We start from the raw sequence: 23674 nt of genomic DNA, 5'->3' as shown, positions 1-23674 counted from the left end.
AATTTTCAAATATAAACAATACTATAACCAAGCAACTTGTGCTATTGCTAAAATAACAAGGATAAATTCACTTGAAAACTTGCTGGAGGAAAGAGTTTTATTTACCTTTTAAATGTGTAATTAAGAAAGTTTTTAAAAACATATTTTGTTAATAATATACACAGAAAAAAAGAATGCCAAGAAACACAGCAAAGGAGTTGGATCTGTCTATATCTGTCTATTGATCTATTGATCCATCCATCCATCCATCCACCCATCCATCTGTATAATCTAATTCTGTAATTTAAAATCAATAGCAATTCTTTTTGGTTCTGGGACTATCATTATTTTTTATTTTTAGACATTGCTCAAATTTTATTTTATAATGTAATGTGCTTTTGTAGTATGAAAACAAAAACGCACAATGAAATAAGAAACATATTTTGCTCAAAAAGCTTTTCTTAGGAACGAACATGTAAATTGGGTGAAGAATGTGCTTGAGTTTGAACTGAATTGGCAGTAGTCTCTTTAAATGTTGGCATCTGTCTTGACATAGTGATGGGATGATTTCCAGTTAAAACCATGGGCTGGTGTGGGTGGGAAGAACGGGTGGGGCTACTTTTGGTTTTTACCCAGGAAAAGCTTTAATTTATTTAAAGTTGCCAGGGATTAGGACACATTGTCAGATCCTCAGCCTCAACTTCAGTCCCTCAGAGCAGGCTTTCCTAACTCAGAAAGGCTTGTCAGAGGAGAATTTTGGGGAAAAAGTGGTCATGGTGAACCCATTGACTCTGAAACCACCTATTGCTTTATTTTCTTTCCTTCTTTGCTAGAAAGGAAAGTTGATCCTTCTCTCTCTCTCTCTGTCTCTTTTTGAGACAGAGTCTCGCTCTATCACCCAGGCTGGAATGCAGTGGCATGATTTCAACTCACTGCAACCTCTGCCTCCAGAGTGCAAATGATTCTCCTGCTTTAGCCTCCGGAGTAAGTGGGATTACAGGTGTGCCCCACTACGCCCGGCTAATTTTTTTTTTTTTTTTTTTTTTTGTATTTTTAGTAGAGATGGGGTTTCACCATGTTGGCCAGGCTGTTCTCAAACTCCTGACCTCAGGTGATCCACTTGCCTTGGCCTCCCAAACTGCTGGGTTTACAGGCGTGAGCCACAGTGCCCGGCCTCTCTTCTCTTCTTTCTCCCCTCTTTTATTCTCTTCAGTTATTTTCTCTTCTCTCCTCCCCTCCTTTACTCTCTCCCACATATCACTTCCTTATTCATTTCCCTCCAGTTCTGCAAGATTGTCCCTGAAAAGGCAATGTGGAAAAGAAAGGCAGTTGTCCAATAATTCATGCAGAAACCTGCTACTGAAGAAATTCTTGTTTTTTTCTGGTGTTGGGTACCTGACCTATTCACATTGGTTGTGGACACTAATAAAAATGATCAGATGGTGAATTGCTCACAATTATACTTTGTTTTGCCTGTGCAGATCCATATCAGTAGACATAGAGAAGACAAGAATTTGCCTCCAAGCAAACATATTCAGGTTTTCCCCGTGAAAATCAAACTAAATGTTGGCATGTGCTTAATTTCTTTTAGGCTGGTTGCCTGACTTTTGTTAAGCTTGGCCTTCCTGTTTAGGCCCTGAGGTATTTGGGAGCACTGAATTTATTTACTTTCATAGCTACCTTAATTTTATTCTATTTCTTTTCTTTTTCTTTTTTTGAGACAGTCTCGTTCTGTTGTCCAGGTTGGAGTGCAGTGGCATGATCTCAGCTCACTGCAAACTCTGCCTCCCAGTTTCAAGTGATTCTTGTGCCTCAGCCTCCTGAATAGCTGGGATTACAGGCGTGCGCCACCATATCCAGCTAATTTTTGTATTTTCATTAGAGACAGGATTTTGCCTCATTGGCCAGGCTGGTTTCATACCTCTGGCCTCAAGTTACCTGCCCACTTCAACCTCTCAAAGTGCTGGGATTACAGGCATGCACCACCACACTCGGCCTAATTTTTGATCTCACAGTACAGATACAGGTCCTGGGTTAGGTGAAGTTGAGTAACTTTGATCTTTGTTTTGGATTTTTAAGGGAATTGGGAATGAGCAAGAGCTGAATATCTTTTTTTTTTTTTTTTTTTTTTGGTGAACAATATACTGTCTGACTATGGGCGGGTTCTTCTGAAGAGGAAGCAGATGGGAGATTGGATCATGCTTGTTGTACACATTCGGGGACTTCTACAAATACCTGCAAAGCTTTGGTGGTGATTTTTCTCTCTCAGTCTTAGGATGTAGGGAACATTCTTCACATGCTATTCCCTTATGCCTGGTAGGACTGGTTAACAAGAAGGGGAATAGGTGCAGAGGGGATAACATTTGCTGAGGATAAATTGTGTGTCAGGAATTGTGTTATGTTTTGCAAACTATCTCCTTTCCTTAAAAACCAGTCTTTGGAGCAGATGTTTTAAACCCTACTTTGCTGATGAGAAAATGGATTCAGAGGGTTAATAAGCTTGTCCCAAATCAGAGAGGAAGGGGCCATCGGGGTATTTGAAGTAGTTTGGCCTCTCTCCTAAGCTGTAGGACACATCACCATGACATGAAACTTCCTTTGCCCAAACCTTTGATATCACCTCTTCTAAGTTCAATGGCAACTGTTGCTTAGACACAAAAAGACAAAATTTCAAAAAGCAGCTGTCCCTACCTAAGGCTGGTGATAAATCACTTACATCATCTATTTAGTCATTTTGACTGGTTTGCCAATTCCTCCCCTAGGTCCATTGGTTGGATGTGACACTAATCTGAAGGACCACCTTGTAGACAGGAGACTTATACTTTTGCACGATGAAGGGGAGGAATCACACTCTCTTCTCATTCATTATCCCCTCTTCACGGCCTCTAGGGAAGTACTTCTTGCACAGTAGGTATCCCAAGCATGATTTCTGATGATGACCTTGATGTTGCTGCTAATTCCTTTGCCAGCAAGGATTAAGCTCAGCCTTCTCTGTTGCCTCCAGGAAAAGAGTTTTCTCCTATGTTCAGTTATTACCTCTTTCAATCTTCCAACAAGCAATAATTGACCCAGATAAGATTTGGATTTTCAAAACAAGCTTCCTGTGCTACCCTTTTTCTTTTTTATAGAACCCAAGAGAAGATGGGAAGCAAAGAAACAATCTTGAAATGCCATATGGGAAGTGTCGTTAAAAGCATTTATGTATTATTTTGATCTTTATACTAAAGATCACAGAATCTATGCCTCTGTTTCTTAGTAAATAACATATCTAGGTTTTTCAGCTTTGACGGGCTATTTAATCTTTCTGTTGCCACAAGGCATGACTAGATTAACTCCTATGTACACTGACACTTTCTTTTGCCTTAGTGGAAAGAGTACTGGAATGAGAGTTTTACTTTTTGAGTTTAGGCTCCATATATTATTCATATTTGCATCCCTAGTGCAAAGGACAGTATCAGCCACATCTCAGGCATTTAATAAATGTTTCTTTCATGATGTGTCATTTGAGATAACCTCACTTGCTCTCTCTGGGCTTCATCTGTATAATGAAGGGATTGGTTCAGGGCTCCTTTCAAGGATTCTGCAATTTTGTAAATGCTTTGTCTTGGCATTTTCAATTCTCTACTCATTTGTCTTCTTACTTCTTTGCATAGGCTTTTGGCACAAAAAGTGTAGTATTTAACTTTCTTCTAAAACCTGCCTTTCTTTTATTTTCCAAACATCTCGTGTCATGCTAATCTTGGCAAAGTTTCATTGTGGATAAAGCTGTTTAGGTTTTGTGTATCTTTGGGTAGTTTTGTCCTAATAAGGGTGACAGGAGAATTCTTTTGTTTTCTACCTGCTCCAAGAGGCTCTCTGTGTAACTAACTTGTTATCTCCTTTACATATTGAACCTTTGTTTATTTGTTGACTTTTAAACAACATATGCACACAACAGCAAAAATATTTGATAGTGGAAAATAAGGATGAAGGCAAAGTACTTTGTCTTGGTCAATTATGTCATGAGACTTATTGAACACTCATGTCTTATTCAAAGTTCTGTAAATATAGCTAAGGTTTAGATTTCATAAGCAAAGTTCTTTCTTGGTAACTGTACAGAACATAATTTCCACTTACACCAACCACCACTGAAAGTATTACTCACCTTTTATGCTTATGTTTTCACAACTGATTTACAGGGTTGTGATATCTGAGTCCTAGCTCAGTGGATCAAGAAGAAAGAAGAAGTGAAGATATTGGCCACAGTTTTTCCTTCAACCCTCATCAATCCTATTTCTCAAATGACAATGCTGATATGATTTTATATTAGGGTAACCTCTCTGAGTTCTCATGAATCAGGTAGGTAACATCACTCTAGACCTCATTTTTGCCCATCTGTAAGATGGGGATGACAGTATCCCTCCAAAGAGGGTTTTGTTAAAGGTGAAAGAAAATGCACAGCAAGGACTTCGCAGGGAACAGGGATTGGGCGGAGAAGCTGTTAGGTCAGTAAGTAGCTGCTTTTCTTATATAATAATTACTATTATTAAGTTAATTTTGTCCATAATGGTAAAAAATCCATCACAAGAAGGGCTTTGAGAGATCTGTGTTCTGCCTCTAGTTAACCAGTTTACATAGCTATGATTTCAGAAGTAAGTTGTTCAATGGACGAAACACACTTGGATCAAAAAAAAACGTGGTTTCAATTCAGTTGCAGTAACAAAAACATAAGCGAAATCCCCTCATAAAACTAGTCTTTTACAACATGGTTTTTCTTTCCCTATTAAAGAAATATTTGTTTCCAACGGAAGAAGATATGTTGAAAAAATGAAATGGCTAGAAACAATGACTTTAATCTGCTTATTTTTTGTTCGATCACTGATTTTATTCTGTCATAGTAATCAACCCAGAATGACAGCATTTCTAAAATTCTGCAGTTTTGAATAAGTAAGATGTAAATGACAGAAAGGTATATCATTACTACAGGGAACATGATCTTATGTCCTATTTCATAGAGTTAATTATTTTCATTTATAACATCTTAGAAATGCATATTTAATTGTGAGAGATTAAAAACGCCCATTGTTCTTTCAAATTGTTTGAAGTGTTCTTTCATTCTGACTCAATTCCATTGAATATCTACGAGTTGTCACATTTTTAGTAAGTAATAACTGTGTCAAGCTGTGCTGACAAAATGTCCCAACATAACTGTTAATAAGCATTGTCATTTTAAGCATGAAACAGTTTAGCTAATGATTTATCTCTTATAATGCAGCACTCGGGGCAGCTGTATGATTTGTCTCTTTAGCAAGTCAAGTAATTTCTTTAACAAAATGTTAAGCACAGATGGGCCATAAGCTGTCAGTTAACTATTATTGTGTCTGCATCTGCTTGCTTTCAACGCACTGTTTTATGTATTCAGTCAGTTACTTAGCGGCAGCTCCATGAAAAGCTGAACCTACTCTGATTGGCAAATAAAATGTTCATTTGTCTCTTCTTCCTATTGTTTTGTTTTGGTAACACATGTCAGCAGCTCAATTACCCAGTTCATTAACAGCTCCCAAAGGACATGATGGCCAGCCCGCGATAAGAGGGCAATTGTGGCACATATGGTCAATAATGGCCTCTCTCTTGGCAATTGTAAATAAAAGTCACTTGGCCCTTTTCCTTTCACGAGAACTACTGTTTTCCTGTTCCCCTTCAGTGTGCAAATTACCTTTCTGCGCCCCTTGCAATCCAATCCCAGTAAACTAGAACTTAGCTTACTGCTTTTAGAGACATGGAGCCTTACTGTAGATAGCAGCCCTGGCTCTTAATTTTAATTATGACTGATTTTTAAGCTCTTAGGTGGGGAGAAAGTGGTTATCATGGGAGACTATTCTTACAATGCTGTTAGCTGATTAATTAGTTAATCAGTTTTCCTAATTGAATAGGGACACATTTTCTTGTGGACTTTCCTCTCTTTTTCTCTTTGAAATGCTTTGGTGGTAGTTACCATGGCGTTTTAAAAAGCCGTTAAAAACAATTGCAAATAGAAATCTTTTGCAGGAGACTGTAGGAAAGGGCGATCTCATTCGTGTCGTAAAAGGAATTCTTGTTACACACATATACACACATAAGAAGCCACTGGGCTAATTTGGGTCAGTGTTAGGGTTCTCAAGCCAATAACAAATTCCTCCTTCACTTTAAGCCTTTGAAAGGAGTTGCTTAAACAGGTACGGGTTGGTGGGTATTTTGTGGCTCCTTTAAGCAAAATGTTGCTTGTATGAGTGGTTGAAAAAGACACAGCATGGTTTTACATAAACATACCAGTGAATACAGCTACTAAAAATAATCACTAGCAGGGCTGCATGAATGAATGAAGGAGAAATAAGCCTTTCTTGTTTGCTGCTGTTAGAAAGGAGGACTTTTCGATGACCAATGGTCAGGTGGTGGCTTGAGACAGAACTCCATCCAGAGAAAGTTTCCTCAAGGAAATGTGGATAGAAATCCTGCACACACCTGAAACTCAAAATTCTGGGAAGCTTAGGATATTGGGGGGCTTTGGGGCTGCGCAGCTCAGCACTTCAGAGGCAGCTTGCCGTGCCGCCAACCTTTGCTTGTCAGCCCTTATCTTAAACAAACACCCAATAGTCCATGTTGTGCATTAAAAATAACTCCGGAGCAACGGAGCACACGGCCAGGCCCTCCTGTACTGCCCCCGTGGCCGGCCATATTCATAACCAATCTGTACTCTCCTCCCAGGGCAGCAGGCACTCGGGGAGTTGTTGAGTGTCAGGGTTTATTTGTGCTATTTTGATTAGCCCCAACCTGGCAGGAGCTTATTTTCCTTCTAATGACCTCGTGCTGTGAGACGGCAGCTTCCGAGGGAAGGGCTTGGGTCAGAAGGGAGGGGAATAGCGTTACTTTTCTCCAGCCAAAAAATAGGGGACTGCTGCGCAGGAACAAGAGTAGGTAAATGGCTGGAGGGTCTTAATTAGATTTAGTGTTCTTGAAAGAACCTTTGCTCAAGAAAGCTCAGCATATCCTTGCCAAAATTTCTATTTTTTTTTTTTTTTTTGCACTTGCTAAAGAGTCTTTTGCTGGCACATTTCAGGGAGAAATGATAGAGGGAATAAAAACAAAATGAGACCCCTTTACCTACCCCTCACCCCCACCACCAAATAGACCATTGAACAGGTTATAAACCATCCCTCCCAGTTTATCAACTAACAATTGTTTATCAAAATAACAATTACTCGGACCCTAGTTCTGGGTTAAGAATTCCGGAAAGTTCAATGTATGGCTTGATAGTTACACAATGTACAGTTCTAGCTACACGTTAAAATTTTATTTTAAATCTCTGTTTTTTTTCCACCTGCATATCTGTTTTCTTTTCTCAACATATATACAATTTTAAAATAATTTAAAAATAACATCGCTGATTACTTCTTAGCTTGTGAATTAATGTGGAAGAGAAGCTTCCAGGTGCTGAAGTCTCTCAACTGACTTGGATTAACCCCTACTGTGTATCCATTTCAACCTCCCCCCTCCTTCCCTCTCTGAAAAAAAAACCCACCCCAACCTCCCCTTTCTCATCCACTCCAGCTTTCTTTGTGTCTCCTGCGCCCTGCCAGGCAGGTGTCAGAACCCTGAATGAGGGTAAATGCCCTGCTGATGGATTCCACAGATGGAGCGTGGAAATCGGTAGAATAGGCCTCAGCCACAGGCCATTTCTTGGGATCCAACAAAAGCCTCCAAATAAGTCAACAAAAATCCCAGAGATCACAAAGGGAAAATGTCATTTGTCATTTACTCTGGGTCTGCAAAGGAATATCAGTCTTGCTTCACTCCTCCTGACTTTCACCCGAGTAAACACGGGAGAGGTCATTCACATCTTTCTCAGCGTAAAAGGGCTACTTCAGATCAGAAAACAGTTAGTTGTCCCATTGTACCCTTCACGTTGAATGGCAAAACTCACAAGCGCAGGAGACCTTCTGCAATTAGCCAAGTAGGTGCATCAAACTTCGAGTTGACCTGTTAAAGACCTTCTGGAATATACTTGTGAAATACCCTTAAGTGATCAGACTCGCAGTATAAAAAGGCTTCATGGAGCTCTCAGGAAGGATTCTTATTTTTATCTTGTTCTTTTTTCAGTGAAACACAGCTGGGAGTAAAAGTGCTCACAAATCTAGCTCAGAAAGATTAAAACCGACAAAAAGACCATCGGGTTTGGTATGAGGCCATCTTATAGTAAATAAATTATGACTAGGAAATTCAGCCTCCAGAGATCCCTCCACCTCCTCCCATGTCTGTAAATCACGTTGTATTATATCTAGGGCAAACATAGAGTTTAAATGGTTGTCATGTTTTGATTCTTTAATTATTCAAATGAAACGTCTTGCTGAGAAGAAAGACAATGTACAAAATTCGTGCTTGTGAATTATTTTGTTTCTCCATTTTTTGCTTGTCTCCCATCTCTGAATTATATTTGTCTGAACACCAATAATTACAGAATTCCACATGACTAAATCCCTATAAAATTGAGGCAAGATTTCATGTATAATAGTGTTAACTAGGATGAAATATTTCCCGAGGCTACAGAGGAGGTCACAAGGGGCTAACGGACAAAGACATACTCTCTAATTCTGTAATTCCTTCTTTAATTAAACTTCATGGTTAGCCCGCTGGTGGTAATACTTTTGCCTTCTCCTCCCAGTTTGATTTGTCTCTGAAGGAAGAGTTTGTAATCCTGTGGGGGTATGACAGTTGCCCTGTGCTTGATCCTTTCTTTCTTTTTACTGACAATGTCCATTTTCCCAAGTGTAATCTTGGGAGTTAATGTGAGATCATCAGGATAACTAAAAATTTGGCTCCTGTATCTAAAATTAGCTTGAGATCGAACTTTCTTATAAAGCACAGAGTTTAAATACTTCGGTGAGAGGTGATGCTTTCAGTGATCACACTGGAGTTTCTGCTGAATAACCTGAGAATATCCTGATATGTTTCCAGTTATTCCTTCCTGCACTTTTGCTTCAGAAGACCATTTTAGCTCTTGTTATATTTTTATTACATTCATTGTAATACAAAATACCAAAATTAAAACTTTAATAAAGATATAAAATGAATAATCAGTTCACCAGCTTATGATTATTGGCAGGTTCCAGACTGACCCTAGATATCAATGCTCTGTGACGGTTCTTAGTAAAGACTGCAAATGGTCAGATGAACCACTTTGATTTCTTAAATCCATTTAATATCTTGGCAAAGTTGATTTATTTCTTAGTGCCTTATTGTTGTTTAAAAACTATACCTTGGAAACATACAAAGATTTAAATAAGTGTTTGTTGAATTGAATCCACTGGAAGACCGTTTGGATTGGTGTATAATATTGATCCAACTCTAGTAGTTCTGTAGATTTCATTTTATGCAGGGCAGTTTTTCAAAATTTGGGATAAATGGTAGCTATAGTGGTGATTAGCTAAGTGATTGATATTTGAATTTCTGTTTTTGTTCATTTCTGTTATTCCTCTTCAAAAGAACTATGTGTGTGTGTGTGTGTGTGTGTATGTGCATGTGATAAAAGACTCAACACTCATTTAAGATACTCTAAGCTAGAAGCAAGCCAGCAAGCATGTCCTCTGAAGTCCCATAGATCTGGGTCAAATTCTAGCTTCCTTAGCTGTATGAACTGAACAATCTTTTGGAGTCTCAGTTTCCTTTTTCTGTACAGTGGGATAAGTATCTAATTCCTAGGGTTGCTGTGAAGTTAGGGGGGGAAGGAAGAGAAATCTTCATCCTCCTGGAAAGCGTTGCTCTAGGGTCATTGGTGACATTGAGTTAAACTAATGAGTAAGCCAGATAATGGATTGTAAAGGGGTTTTAATAATAGAGTCAAAAATTTCTAAATCTGATAGCAATATAGATTGGGATAAAATCTATATCTTTTTTGCAATTTAAAGCAATGAAATTTCCATTTAGAATGCTGTGCATGATGTATTGATACGGATTTTCTTATGAGATCTATTCTGGAATTTCATATTTAGGAAGAGTATCTCTAATAATGAAGGAAATTTTCTTTGTGAAGGCATCTGTAAAATATGATTGAGCAACTTAAGTGTAATTTAGAATCTTCCCTTAATATTAAAGTTGTACAGTAGTAATACTCCAAAGAGTTTATATTTAATCTAATTGTTGTATCCTGGCAATTTATTAACTCATTTACTCAACTGTCCTGCTAACACATTTGTGGTTTCCAAATCATAGCATTAGATATTCTATAGAGAAAAAAGATATAATTTCTTTCTATTAAGCTTCCTGAAAGAAACCCTTGTTTTTACTTTCTGTGTAATATTTAGAATTAGATTCTTTGTATCTACTATCCAATTGATTCTAGTAGCTTAAGTAAAACTGAGTATGTAAAATAGATGAAATCCAAAAAAATGGCCCTCCTATGTGCTTTTAAAATGGGATTTAAGTTTTAGTTTTGTTCTTGGTAAAAACTGGATGATTCTGCCAGGTGGTGTGAGTCTGTAGTCCCAGCTATTTGGGAGGCTGGGGTGGGAAGATTGCTTGAGCCCAGGAGTTTAAGACCAGCCTGGGCAACAAAGCAAGACCCTGTCTCTAAAACAAACAAACAAACAAACAAACAAAAATGAAATGATTCAAATTGAGGTGATCATTGTGAATCAAGTGCTGTACAAATAAATTTTATTTCTATTGAATGATATAAGAAATAGTAGTATTTCCATGTTTAGAAATAGCTAGTTTTTCCTAGCTGGCAGATTAATCTTGGGTTGCTGACTTTACATATTTTAAAGCCCACATCCCTTTGGGGTTTACAGATGGGGAAAAGTTAGAATTATCTTGTAAGATTGTGGCTTCATATTGCCAAAAATTATCTGGTTTCTCAAATAAGTTTCCAGCCGAAAAATCAGGCAAATCATTTCCTCAACATCTTCTGAAATTATGCTATATGGCGGTTTTCCCAGTTAGATGCAACCTTTCCATTGCTTTTGAATAAACAGTCTAGAAGTAAGAGTAGTGATTTGTAAGCTTGTTAAAGAGAGTTTTATTTTTGGTGGTAACGGCTGTCCTATTGAACTCTTAAATTCTGGGACTCTTTTTTTTCTTTTAAAGAATCACCAGGCCCTGCTTTCATGGCCTATATTTATACTCAAAGTCAGGATCAAGGGAGCTTTTGCCCTTCTCCTCCACTGGAAGTTTCTGTCCTCCCTGAACTCACCTTAGGATACCTGCATTCCTGTTTGACAGGTGGACTGTCCCAAATTCTGAGGCTTTTCATTACTAGCTATGCTAGTTTTCATCTTTAAAAAAGCCCACAATCCTCTGAAAAAATTGGTAATCATTCTTCCAAACAATGCAGGTATATAAATACCTGCTAAACATTCAACATGATTGTTCAGGCCTCACAGACTTCCAAAGCCCATCTGAATAGATGTTGGGAGATGTCATAAGAGAATTTCCATTTTAAGAATAAAGATGTAAAACAGTGGCAAATAAATCAGTGTTGGAGCAAATCTGAAATTTGCCCCACACTTGGCATTCATTCAACGTGTCCTTATTGAATGCCTACTGTGTTCTAAGGGTTCCAGCAGTGAACAAGGCAGAGAAGGGCTTTGAGCTCACCCAGTTTATATTCTGGGGGATGTTGATTTTTAAGGTGAAACACCATGGTCTTGACCCTCAGGATTAATTCTCGCTGGTGCTTGTAAATCTAACCAGTCTTTTTCTTCAGAAACCAGAGATGATTTTGATTAATTGATCTGACAGTGCATGGCACATCATATTTACTTGAAAGAATTTAATAACCCCAGAGACTCCCAAAGGAAACATGAAAATTTCCACATACTATTATCCTAATGGGATCATAGTAAGAGAATGTGCAAGGAAAGATTTAGGGTTCTCTTGGGCAGAGGAAGTTTTTGGTCAGTCTTTAAATGCTGTTGAGTGTTTCACCTGAATTCACTTTGGAAAGAAAGGTTAGAAACTGGAAGCACTGAAGGAAAATATTTTACGGAAATTTGTCTTCTTAGGGGAATACGTAATTTGTTTCTTAGGGAGCATATTGTTCACAATTTAAAAATATACATGTGGGAGTGACTTTCAGTTAATTGTGGCAGATATATTTTATAGAGTTGAAAATTTTGAGAGTGACAAGAATTAATCTAGAATATTCTATAGAGGTGGGCAATGTTGTCTGGGGTCGGTAGAATCAGCATCAATCACCTGGGAATGTGTTAGACATGCAAACTCTTGGAGCCCACCTCAGATCTACTGAATTGAAACCATGGAAGGGGATCCACCAGTCTATGTTTTACCAAGCCCTCCAGGTCATCCTAATGCTCCAAAAGCTTATGAAACACTGTTCTATGACTCGGTACAAATTATTGCTCATTTAGTTTAGCTTACATTTATCAATCATACATGTATATAAGTTGCATTGGGAGCTTTTGGAGTTTATAATGCAATGCATGGCATATTTTTTAGCATGTTAATTGTCCTTTAAAATATTGCCATAGCTAGAGAAAGTCTAGTTTTCTTTCTTTAAGTTAGTAGTAAAATATCCTAATGTAAGATTTATGTTAAATGAAATAATTTTATATTAAATTAGATAATTGAAAAATCAAAAATAATATGTAATACTTCTCTTTTGTTTTATGCACATGTATTTGTTTTCAGGTATATTTAAAAATTTTATCACATGCATTATTAATTTACTCTATTGCCTCTTAGTTTCATAATATTTAGATGTGAATAAAGTATGGAAGTAGTAAAATGTTAGAAAACTGAAAATCACATTTATGGGTTCATTTTGGATGTGTACCATTTGGGGCAGTTTAAAATTTCTACTGAAATAGAATGAAATTTTAGATTTCTGTAGGGCAGAGTTAAGTTGGAGTTTAAGATAAAAGAGAATTAGAAGTAAAGGACTTACACATATTCACATTGCTTCTAGCACCACCTTCATTTCCCCAGGTCCTATCAGCCTGAGGGTGCAAATGAGTTAGTGTGACATTGACATTAATAATCTACAATTTTCTGGCTTACTGTTGCATTTGCTGACAGTAACCTCGGCCCCTTCTTTACAGGATCCCTTAGTTATTTGGGGAATTTTCAGAGCACATTTTGATGTGTTCAAGAGCCAGGCTGCTCTGGTTCCCCCTCTAGGCTCAGGGTCTATGGCCTGATAACCCTTTGATAGATCTTTGCCCACTACCCCAGTATCTGGGGTCTCGGGAGAGGGCTGCTCTTCCTGCCCGCAGCCCTGGTCTGATGCATTCTCTCTCACACTGCAGAACCCTCTATAGCCAGCGTTGCTCTATTACTGTAAGGGTTCACTTTGCTATGGGATCCCTAATGCATTCCTAGCAGAAACAGGGAAAATGCCTGCTCCACCCCTGCCCTCATCAAATTCTGGCCTGGAAATGGAACCACTTGTGCCCAAGTTTTGCTAGTTGCAGCCACAGATTCAGACCCTGTTCTTACAGGAGTACTAATCATTTTGTATCATTAACGTAATTTGTATCAAATTTCCCACTTCCCGCTTCTCTTGCCCCTGTACCTGCCCACTCAATTTTGAAATTCCCTTACACATGTGAGTACAGGCAAATACACACAAGTTTTGTGTGTGTTAGGCCACCACACGGTGGCTTCAGGGACATTTTTGTCTTATGCAGTTGCTCAGGGCCACACACTCAGAAGGCCCTGGGATTGGGTTAATGATCTGTTGTTGCCTTCTTGAAACTCATAATATTTTTTTACAAAAGGGATCATACTTTTTTTTTTTTTTTTTTGCATTGGCTTTCTTAAATAAAGCAGCTGTCCTGGACAGATGCCCACTCAGCAGAGACCCAGACTCTAGTTAGGGACAGTTCACAAGACAATGCCTGCCTGCTTCTTCTCAGGTCAGTTCTAGAGATTTACATTTTAATAGTACATACATTTTCTTTAAAGCATTTCCCCATATCTGGTGATGAGATACTGATTTAAATATAATTTTTTATAAGAGCAGTAGAGTCTATAAATATATAGGAATCTGGGAATAGTTAACTATTACTGGCTTCTTAGGTACTAAGTCAAGTTTGGAATATTTTTAAAAATCACATTTAACAGATTTCCTAGTGTAAATGATGGTGAAAATTTATCAGAAACAAAACTCAGTGTGATCCATTCATTAGACACGAAGGAAGCACCCATTAAGTAGTAAGCATAGGGCCATACAAATGGAATAAGGCCTGTCCCTGTTTTCTCAGAGCTCATAATTGGCCTAGAATGACAGATGCTATGAGCAATTATTTCTGCCTAGGGGGCAGAAAGATAGAGTAGGAGAAGAGATTAAATATTATTTAATGATGCAGGACTGCATGGGGGCAGGGTGCTTGGTGTCCGTGGAAGACATTGGGAATGCACTGTAGACCAGGATTTGAATTATTGTGGATTGGTTAGACTTGTTTTTTGATCCACATTTATTTTACTTTAGGTATAGGGACCACTGTAATGGGGTCTTGCAGTCGGAGAGAGAACTTGGATTCAATCTCAGTTTTATTTTTTTGATTCACATTTTATGATGTTTTGTTCTTCTGTGCTTTTAGCCTCAGCACCCCAATCAGATGAAGGCTCTGATATTGACTCTGAACCAGATTTACCACTAAAGAGGAAACAGCGCAGAAGCCGAACCACCTTCACAGCAGAACAGCTGGAGGAACTGGAGCGTGCTTTTGAGAGAACTCATTACCCTGACATTTATACTAGGGAGGAACTGGCCCAGAGGGCGAAGCTCACCGAGGCCCGAGTGCAGGTACTGTTGCCCAAACCTCCGTGTCCTACTTCAGTCCAGACAGGAAACAAACAAGCATCTTCTCATCTAAAACATATGTCAATCCCCGCCAAAAATGTATTAGGAATGGCCCTTTACTAGGGATGCATATTGTTAGGACTTTGATTATTTACTGACAGAATACAACTATATCATTTACGACACACAGAAGTCCACCACTTCATGTGACTAACTCAACATTTCAGGAATCCTTATTGTACACCAGCACTATATGGACTTTGGGGGTGATACAAAGTAAGAGCAAATAAATTTTGAGTGGTTACTCTGTCCCAGCCACTATTTTAAGTGCTTCACATGAATTAACCCATTGAATCATTATTAAAATCCTAGGTGGGTACCATGATTGCTACTCTCCATTTACAAATAAGGAAACTGAGACTTGGACTATATAAGTAACTACCCAAGGTGGCATAGCTGCAAAGTGAGTCTAGAGATAATTGGATCCCATACGCTTCATCTCTGTGACCTTTCAATTATGAAAATGTGCAAAGGTGCATAACATGAAATTCCTTCATGTAAGGATTTTATAATTAAGAAGCATTTCAAGTAATTATATTACTTAAAGAACATGTTGAATTATCTTTTGAACTCTTAGAGGTGCTCTGAACCTTCTGGAAAGGCTACTTAGATGTAATATGTTTCTATCGAGTATAGAATAATGTTTTCATCATTAATGAAGAAGTTCTTCCTGGAGCTAGTAAAACAGTGTTTGAAAGATGGCAGATATCTTAGGGTATCCTGGAACTCCTCACCACCCTAGAAGTTAAGTCACCTTGTCTGCAAATATTGTGTGTTATTTCCAGATTCTTAACTTGCAGGCTGGGGACTCAGCGGTGGACTAGTCAGTTGACATGGTCCCTAGATTGATCAACACGTTCATAGATGCAGCTAATTAACTCTCCTATTACAGAATTTTACAGAAATAGCCTCTTCCAGGCTGCAGAGCTCAGTCAGAGAGAGTGTTTTCTTCAGACTTCCATATGATCATCATAGTGCTAGGAAAGTCAAGGAATGCTAAGATCAATTAAGACAGTTCTCTCAAGGAGTTGCAATCTAAGAAAGGTAAAAAAATAAACATACAAATAATTTAAAAATAACACAGACATGATAAGTGCAGAAAGAGAAAAAGTGCAATGGGAGTTGAGAAGAGGAAAGGATGAGATTTTTTTTTTTGAGGTGGAGTCTCACTCTGTCACCCAGGCTGGAGTGCAGTGGTACAACCTCAGCTCACTGCAACCTCTGCCTCCTGGGTTCAAGCGATTCTCCTGCCTCAGTCTCCCGAGTAGCTGGGATTACAGGTGCTTGCCACCAGGCCCGGCTCATTTTTGTATTTTTAGTAGAGATGGGGTTTCACCATGTTGGTCAGGCTGGTCTCGAACTCCTGACTTCATGATCTGGCCGCCTTGGCCTCCCAAAGTGCTGGGATTACAGGCATGAGCCACCATGCCCAACCTTTTTTTTTTTTAATTATACTTTAAGTTCTGGGATATATGTGCAGAAGGGGCAGGTTTGTTACATAGGTATAACACGTGCCGTCGTGGTTTGCTGCACCCATCAACCCGTCATCTACATTAGGTATTTCTCCTAATGCTATCCCTCCCCTAGCTCCCCACCCCCCAACAGGCCCTGGTGTGTGATTTTCCCCTCCCTGTGTCCATGTGTTCTCATTGTTCAACTCTCACTCATGAGTGAGAACATGCAGTGTTTGGTTTTCTGTTCCTGTGTTAGTTTACTGAGAATGATGGTTTCCAGGTTCATCCATGTCCCTGCAAAGGACATGAACTCAAGGGATGAGATCTTGAAGGAATGAAGAGAGGTACATGAAGAAGGCAGATTTAATTTTTTTTTTTTTTTTTTTGGAGACAGGGTCTCATTCTATAGCCCAGGTTGGAGTACAGTGGTACAATCACAGCTCACTGCAGCCTACAGCTCCTGAGCTCAGGTGATCCTCCCACCTCAGCCTCCCAGATAGTTGGGGCTACAGGTGCATGCCACTATGCCTGGATAATTTTTTGAAGAGATGGGATTTTGCCATGTTGCCCAGGCTGTTCTTGAACTCCCAGGTTCAAGCGATCCACTTGCCTTGGCTTCGCAAAGTGCTGGGATTATAGGCATGAGCCATTGTGCTGGGCCCAGAGGGCAGATTTAAGATGAACTTTCCAGGCTAGATAGATATTCACTGGACCAGGTGCATAAGGAGAGTATATTAATAATAGGGAATTATATGAGCAGAGGCACAGAGAGGTAGAAGTGGTGGGCCACATGTAAGATAACCTTTCTTTTTCACTCTAGTCATATTGGGAGAATAGTTAGTTTGATTAGAATGTAAGGAGTGGTAGGGTGGTGGAAGAAATAGGGTTTGGTAGGTAGGCTGAGGATATCCTGTGGAGGTCTTGGGTTTCAGGCCAGTGAGCTCACATTTGATGTGACAGGGAGTGGGGGCTATGGCATGAGATAGGTAGTGGCAGTGGGAATGGCAAGGAAGAGACGGTGGTGAAGGTATTCAGAGGTAGAATGGGCAACCGATTGTGTAATCTAGAAGTGGGGAGTAAGGTGAGTGAAAGGAAGAGTTGTAGATAGACCAAGGTTCACAGGGCTGGTGTTTTAAAGTTGGGAAACCTATTATCATTGGGAAACAGAGTGTTTCTCCCCACCACACAGTGTAGAAATAACCTTTATTAACTATGTCATAATATTTCAATAGAAAAATATTTTAATACAGTATTGATATAGTAATATTATATAATATACTATATAAATATTATATTAACATAACATTAATATTACTATATCAATGTTATGATATTAACATGCATATTAATATAACAGTGCAGAGAAAAAATCTGTATCACAATCAAATGGGCAGACAAATTAAATCATATTATAATAGTATAATATTATATATCACAATGTTATAAATAATATGTTTCAAATCTACTTTGCTTTTATTATAGTTCTGCAATTACCTGCAAATGTTAGGTGAGGTCCAATCATGCCTCTTTTGAGTGGCCACTATATTCCAGGATTTGGTACCTGTCCTCTGTAACTGGCCAAGCCCACCTACTAGATCTGCTTTTTTGTTTGTTTGTTTGTTTGTTTGTTTTTTGAGACAGAGTCTCACTTTGTTGCCCAGCCTGGAGTACAGTGGCTTAATCATGGCTCACTGTGTAGCCTCGATCTTCCAAGCTCAAGTGATTCTTCCACCTCAGCTTCCAGAGTAGCTGGGTCTACAGATGTGTGCCACCATGTCTGGCTAATTATTTTTCTATTTTTTTGTAGAGCTGGGGTCTTGCTATGTTGCTCAGGTTGGTCTTGAGCTCCTGGACTCAAGTGATCCTCCCTCCTTGGCGTCTCAAAGTGTTGAGATTACAGGTGTGAGCCACTGGCACTAGATCTATTTTTAAAATAGGCCGAGTATCAGCTCTGAACTCAATGTGAGTAAGGAAAAATAAACATTTATTGTAAAGAGATCAGACAAGGAGTGTGATGGAAAACTGAGGAGTGTTCGGTGTTGCTCTCTTTCATTCCTGCCTTTGTCAAAACTAAGGATGGAGACAGAATATATTTCAAACCCATGTAGCTTGTACAGCACCCAGCATTCTCATCTGGCTCAATGAATGTCAAAGGATAATAATAATGGCCCATTAACTTTCAGAGGACATGGGATCAAACCAATAAACAGTAGTTCATACTTTTCCATATAGTGACCTCCTCTTCGAAGCAGGGCCTTCATTAACGTAACAGCTGTCTTAATGTGGCTTTAACCCGGTGACTCTTGACATTCCTTATGGCTTCTTTAGTTCCCTTGAGACACATCATGGCTGGCACCACGGCTGTGATCTATAGCCTAACAAATTCCCTAGAACACCCAGCATATGGATCTTTTACTTAACCCAGCAGGAAAAAGAAGGGAGTAGTTAATCACTGATTAAAATGCCAGAAGAAAATCCTTTAGTTTTTAGAGGATCTGGGAAAGCAGTAGCCAAGTCAACTCAGTTTGAGTGATAGCCAGAAAGTGTGAGTTAGTTTAATTTGGGGCACCTGGGAAAACCAAACACGAAACACCCCCCAAACCCCAAATCATGTCTACATTTCATTTTTTTTCTCCTGAGGAAAAATATTGCTACACTCTTCTAAATAGAGATGGGACTAAAGCTATAATAACTTTAGCCTCTGCCAGTGTTTTATATAAATTCATTTAGGCTGTAGCTGTGTTGAGTTTATCATAACCAAATCTGAGTACACAATGTAAGAACTGTTGTATACTAATGACTATTTGCCTAGTAATAATAACACTACAAGGTTTTTTTTTTTTTAAAAAAGATGATTTGCCTAATTCATCTGTAATGAGGGTAGCTGTTATTAATATCATGCAAATAATGACAAACATCCAAGTTTTGTGGGGAGGAATTACTTGCAAATATTAATTAATTAATTATTTTTTGAGACAGGGTCTCACTCTGTTGCCTGAGCTGGAGTGCACTGGAGTACAGTGGTGCGATCTCTGCTCACTGCAACCTCTGCCTCCTGGGCTCAGATGATCCTCCCGCCTCAGTCTCCTGGGTAGCCGAGACTACAGGCTTGTGCCACCACACCCAGCTAATTTTTGTATTGTAGAGATGCGGTTTCACCATGTTGCCAAGGCTGGTCTCAAACTCCTGGAATCAAGTAATTCTCCTATTTTTTGGCCTCCCAAAGTGCTGAGATTACAGGTGTGAGCCACTATGCCTGGCCCAAATATTTATGATGTGCAAAAGTTTTAGTAAATATTCCATCTAAGAATCCCATGAAGTAGGCAAGTAACATCCTGTTTTACCACGAAGACAATGGAAGACAAAAAAACAAGTTACTAGGGGAAATAGAATTTAACTAGGAGTCAGATGATATGGGTTTCGTTCCCAGTTGACAAATGTGTTTTGTTGAGCAAGTTACTTAATCTTGCTGGAATCCTTTGGACTTCAGGTTTTTAATTTTTTTAATTTAAAAAAATATGGGGTTGGTTAGATCACATGATCTCAGCTGGGGTTCATGCCCCACCAGGATAATCATGGGTGGACTTCAGGAGATCTGGGAGATTTGAGATTCGTACACAAAGTTTTGCTCCTTTGCTTGTGTATGTGTATATACAACTGTTAACTAGAGAAAGGGCCTCCGGCTTTCATTATGTGCTCAAATACCTTTCTCCCATGCCCAAATTAAAAACTAGTGGAACGCATGATTTCTCAGGACCCTTATAGCATCAGTAATTTAGGATTCCCAAAAAATAACAATGGTGATTCCCAAGGGTCCTGAGAAATCATGCATTTTGGGAATGACCCAAATGCATGATTTCTCAGGACCCTTGGGAATGAGAAAGGGAATGAGAATATGGCAGAATCCTTATAGCATCAGTAATTTGGAATTCCTAAAAAAGCACCATGGTGATTTGAAGCCGTCTAACTGATCTGTATAGTTCAGAAGTTCAGATAGGTATAGAATATCCTAAGCTCCGTAATGAAGCAAACATATGTTCATCCTGAAGTTCTCTGCAGGAGTTTGCTTTTGGGATGTATCAAGATGCAGTTGAGTGTGCTTTTGTGTGTGTCCATGGTCTTTTCACATGCATGGGAGCATGGCCTTCCTCCTGTTCAATCTTGCCCATCCTGTTTCCAACCTGCTCTCCAAATAGAGGCCAAAGTTGGATAGCAGCAGTGATTGGAAGGCTGGGAGAACCTTTTATAGAAAGAGACAGGAGGTGAGAGTGAAGGAGAAGGTCCAGGGAAATGAGCAGCTTGCCCTGAATTTCCCTACTTGGAAAGTACTGTACTTGGCATGTCAGCATTCGACATCCTGAGTCTAGTATTTAACCAAACGTTTTACAATCTTGTTGCGAATTCTCTTTCTAAGGATTAACTATTATGTTCTCTCCCCATTTTTCAAATTGCATTTGAAGTAATCCGTCTTGAATAATGTAGGCTGAATTGCCTTTGAGAACACCACCAAAAATGTGAACCAGTAATTTATTGATGGGCAAAATTAGGCTGACACCATGGGACAATTAGCACTAATCCATGAAACTTGGAAGCAAATTTGACCTAAGCCTCCATTCAAGTCAAACCGGCTTTCAATTATTTGAGGTGTTCTCTGGGCACTTTCCTGTTTACTCACAGACACAAAAGGCTTTGGCTGGACACCACAGAGTGAAGGAAGCAAAACAGAGCTTCAATTCTTGGTTTTCTCAGATAGAAGTGTCAGTGTGAGACTTTTTATTTAATAGCTAGCATTTATTGAACATTTAATATCTCCTTGGTATTCTTTTAGAAGCTTAGATTGCATCGTATTTTTAATAGTCACAACAATCTTGTGAAGTAGTTTTTGTATTCCCCATTTAGCACATGGGAAAACAGAGACCCCCAGATATTAAGCAAATTGTTCATGGTCACAGAAGTATTAATATAAGTGAGGAGCTGAGATTCAACTTTTGCCTGGTCTGCATTGCACACATGTGAATAAGATGTATTGTTGTATCTTTACTGTACAATGTACTAGTTTCCCCGCCACCTGCCAACTTGTAATGTTGAGAGTCTGAACAAACTGGTTTGCTTACTCAAGAGAAAAAGTATGAAAATTTCTTTTCTAATTATTATCTTTTTTTCCTAGTTATCATGATGTTATGGGGCTCTTTCAACCAATTTAAATTTTGTTTCAAAAAATCATTGGACATTATACTACTAGAGAAATGCATGTAAAGATCATTTTTCAAAGACATGAAATACGGCTTTATGGAAGGACTCAGTAGAGAGACATACAAGTTGGGAAGTACAGGCGGCAGATAAAAATGAACTGGGCTGCAGTTAATCAAATGAAATAACAACTTGCTTTGAGGGAGACTTTTGATGTAATATTATACATGCAATGATAGACAATTAACTGTGTCTAATAGTATAGTAGATTACTGACAAATTTGTGCCTCCTGCCCCCACTTCCTTAACATGCCAAGTGTGATGTGGAAGGCCAGGTAATCTTGTGTGGGGATAGTAAAATTACATTGAATTGTAGATCATAGAATTTCATTTAAAGGTGTATAGCCAACTTTGTAAATCTTGTTCTTTCCACCCTATGGCAAAGACATTGGGTGGTAAATTTCTGTTCTCTCCTAGAACATCAGTCATAGGCCAGTTTGCCTCTGTTGCTACTGCTATTCTTTTTAAAACAAGGGGAAATTTCTAGAAAGTGTAACTACTGAGTTATAAATATATATATTTTAGATGAATTTATTCAGTGTTATACACTCACACATGCCATTCTGTAGATTATTCATTGATTGTATGTTAGGAATTAGTGATACAATATTGAAAGAGTTATATAAGACTTAGGAGTATCAAAAAAAATTTCAGTTAAATGTGGGCTGATAACAGCCTCCTAGGATCACTATGCTTGGTTCGTTCAGGTATTGAAAGTGAAGGTCATTTCTAGGGTACTCTTTTTAGTCTACTAAAAATAGAAAATTTGTCTGTTTTGAGTTTCAAAACATAAAGAAGGCAAAGACCAGTTCTTAATTTGCAGTTAGTGTGTTTTTCCTTTAATACTTCTTTTGGCAAATTCAGCTGGTTCTAGGAAATGCAGAAGGCTGGCAATGGTAAGATGACAAAAAATCAGGTTAAATGGCCAGAGACAGGCAGGCGAGTCCTCACTAAGCCCTGGTTCTCTCAGGAATAGCCCTCTGGATTTATTTAGCCTAAATTTAAACAACATTTAAATTCCTTCCTTTGGGAATCTCTTGAACCTCTTGCTGAAGGTTTGTTTTTTTCAGTAAAGATTTGCTTCACAACAATTTCTCTTCATTTTTTATTGTGGATATAATAGATACTGTATTATAAATATAAGGACTTTTTACTCCAACTCCTGGTGGGTTTACTCAATGTCTTTGTTACCTATTTATATCATTTTAGAAAATATGAAAACAAACCCCCAAACCCTTATACTCTTACTCTGTTTGGATTCTGTCTTTTGAAGGTATTTGTAGGAACTCATGATGTTTCTTCTTTATTATTTCAGCAAAGACATTTTTGTTTTTAAAAATTGGGTTATGGTGGAGTTAGAATGAACCTTGAGTCAATAGTAACTTGAGATTGATGGAGAGATCAGGCTTCACCACCCCTGGGTTTACTTATCTAAAGGTTACAGAAGGCAGGTGGCACAGAGAGATTGCCAACAAATCTGACAAAAACCGAAGCGTACCTTTCTGAGTTCTTCATAAAGGGTTTCACCAGTGGAATTGAGCATAGTAAATCTTCATGAGTGAAGTTACGTCAAAACTTTTGGAAGTCCAGTTCTCCTCCCAGCAATATAAAGCTGGAGATGCACTGTACATCGCTGGTCTAGATAGTTGCAGAGGACTACCTGATCTGAGCCGGGAGTACCTCCTTAGTCTTGACGTATTATAATATAAACTACAACCACAGTGTGTGGTATGGTACAGTGCACTCAGGCATGAACATGACCCTAATTTCCCACCCTCAGCCTCCCCAAGCTAACACAGTTTGTTCCCAGAACTTTCTTGAAAATGATTTTCTTACCCTGATGCCTTTGGGAGCCGTGGTAACAGGCACTCAGACTTGCAGTGAGAAAGCACAGTTAATGCAGACCTGAAATTAAGTGCTGTTCATGGTTCTATTACCCCAGGTGGCAATTTATTAAGTTAAGTAAAACTCTAATTCAATTATGTATCAACATGGGAAAATATTAACTTACCTCGTTTTCCTGTTGGAAATTTAAGGAGTATTAAATGTTGATGTTTTGAGGAAGTTCAAACAGCTTTCCTTACCAGTATCTTGCAACAATGGCGAGACAAGACAAAACTCTTTTCAGACAAATGCTTGGGTGAGTACCAAAAGT

The 23674-nt window shown here is 38.7% G+C and overlaps 1 protein-coding gene across 3 annotated transcripts in view; it reads left to right on the top strand.

Moving 5' to 3' along the window:
* The window catches only part of PAX3 (paired box 3), a 99449-nt gene that overhangs the window by 52546 nt on the left and 23229 nt on the right, over positions 1-23674 (top strand). For all 3 annotated transcript variants that reach the window (XM_003818670.6, XM_063595289.1, XM_008972032.3), the window contains exon 5: positions 14553-14758. In XM_003818670.6, the coding sequence (XP_003818718.1) occupies positions 14553-14758 (206 nt within the window). The remainder of the gene's footprint in view (positions 1-14552; positions 14759-23674) is intronic.

This window comes from Pan paniscus, chromosome 13 (genome assembly GCF_029289425.2).
Source record: "Pan paniscus chromosome 13, NHGRI_mPanPan1-v2.0_pri, whole genome shotgun sequence".
Taxonomy (NCBI): domain Eukaryota; kingdom Metazoa; phylum Chordata; class Mammalia; order Primates; family Hominidae; genus Pan; species Pan paniscus.
This window is presented reverse-complemented; position numbering and strand designations above follow the sequence as displayed.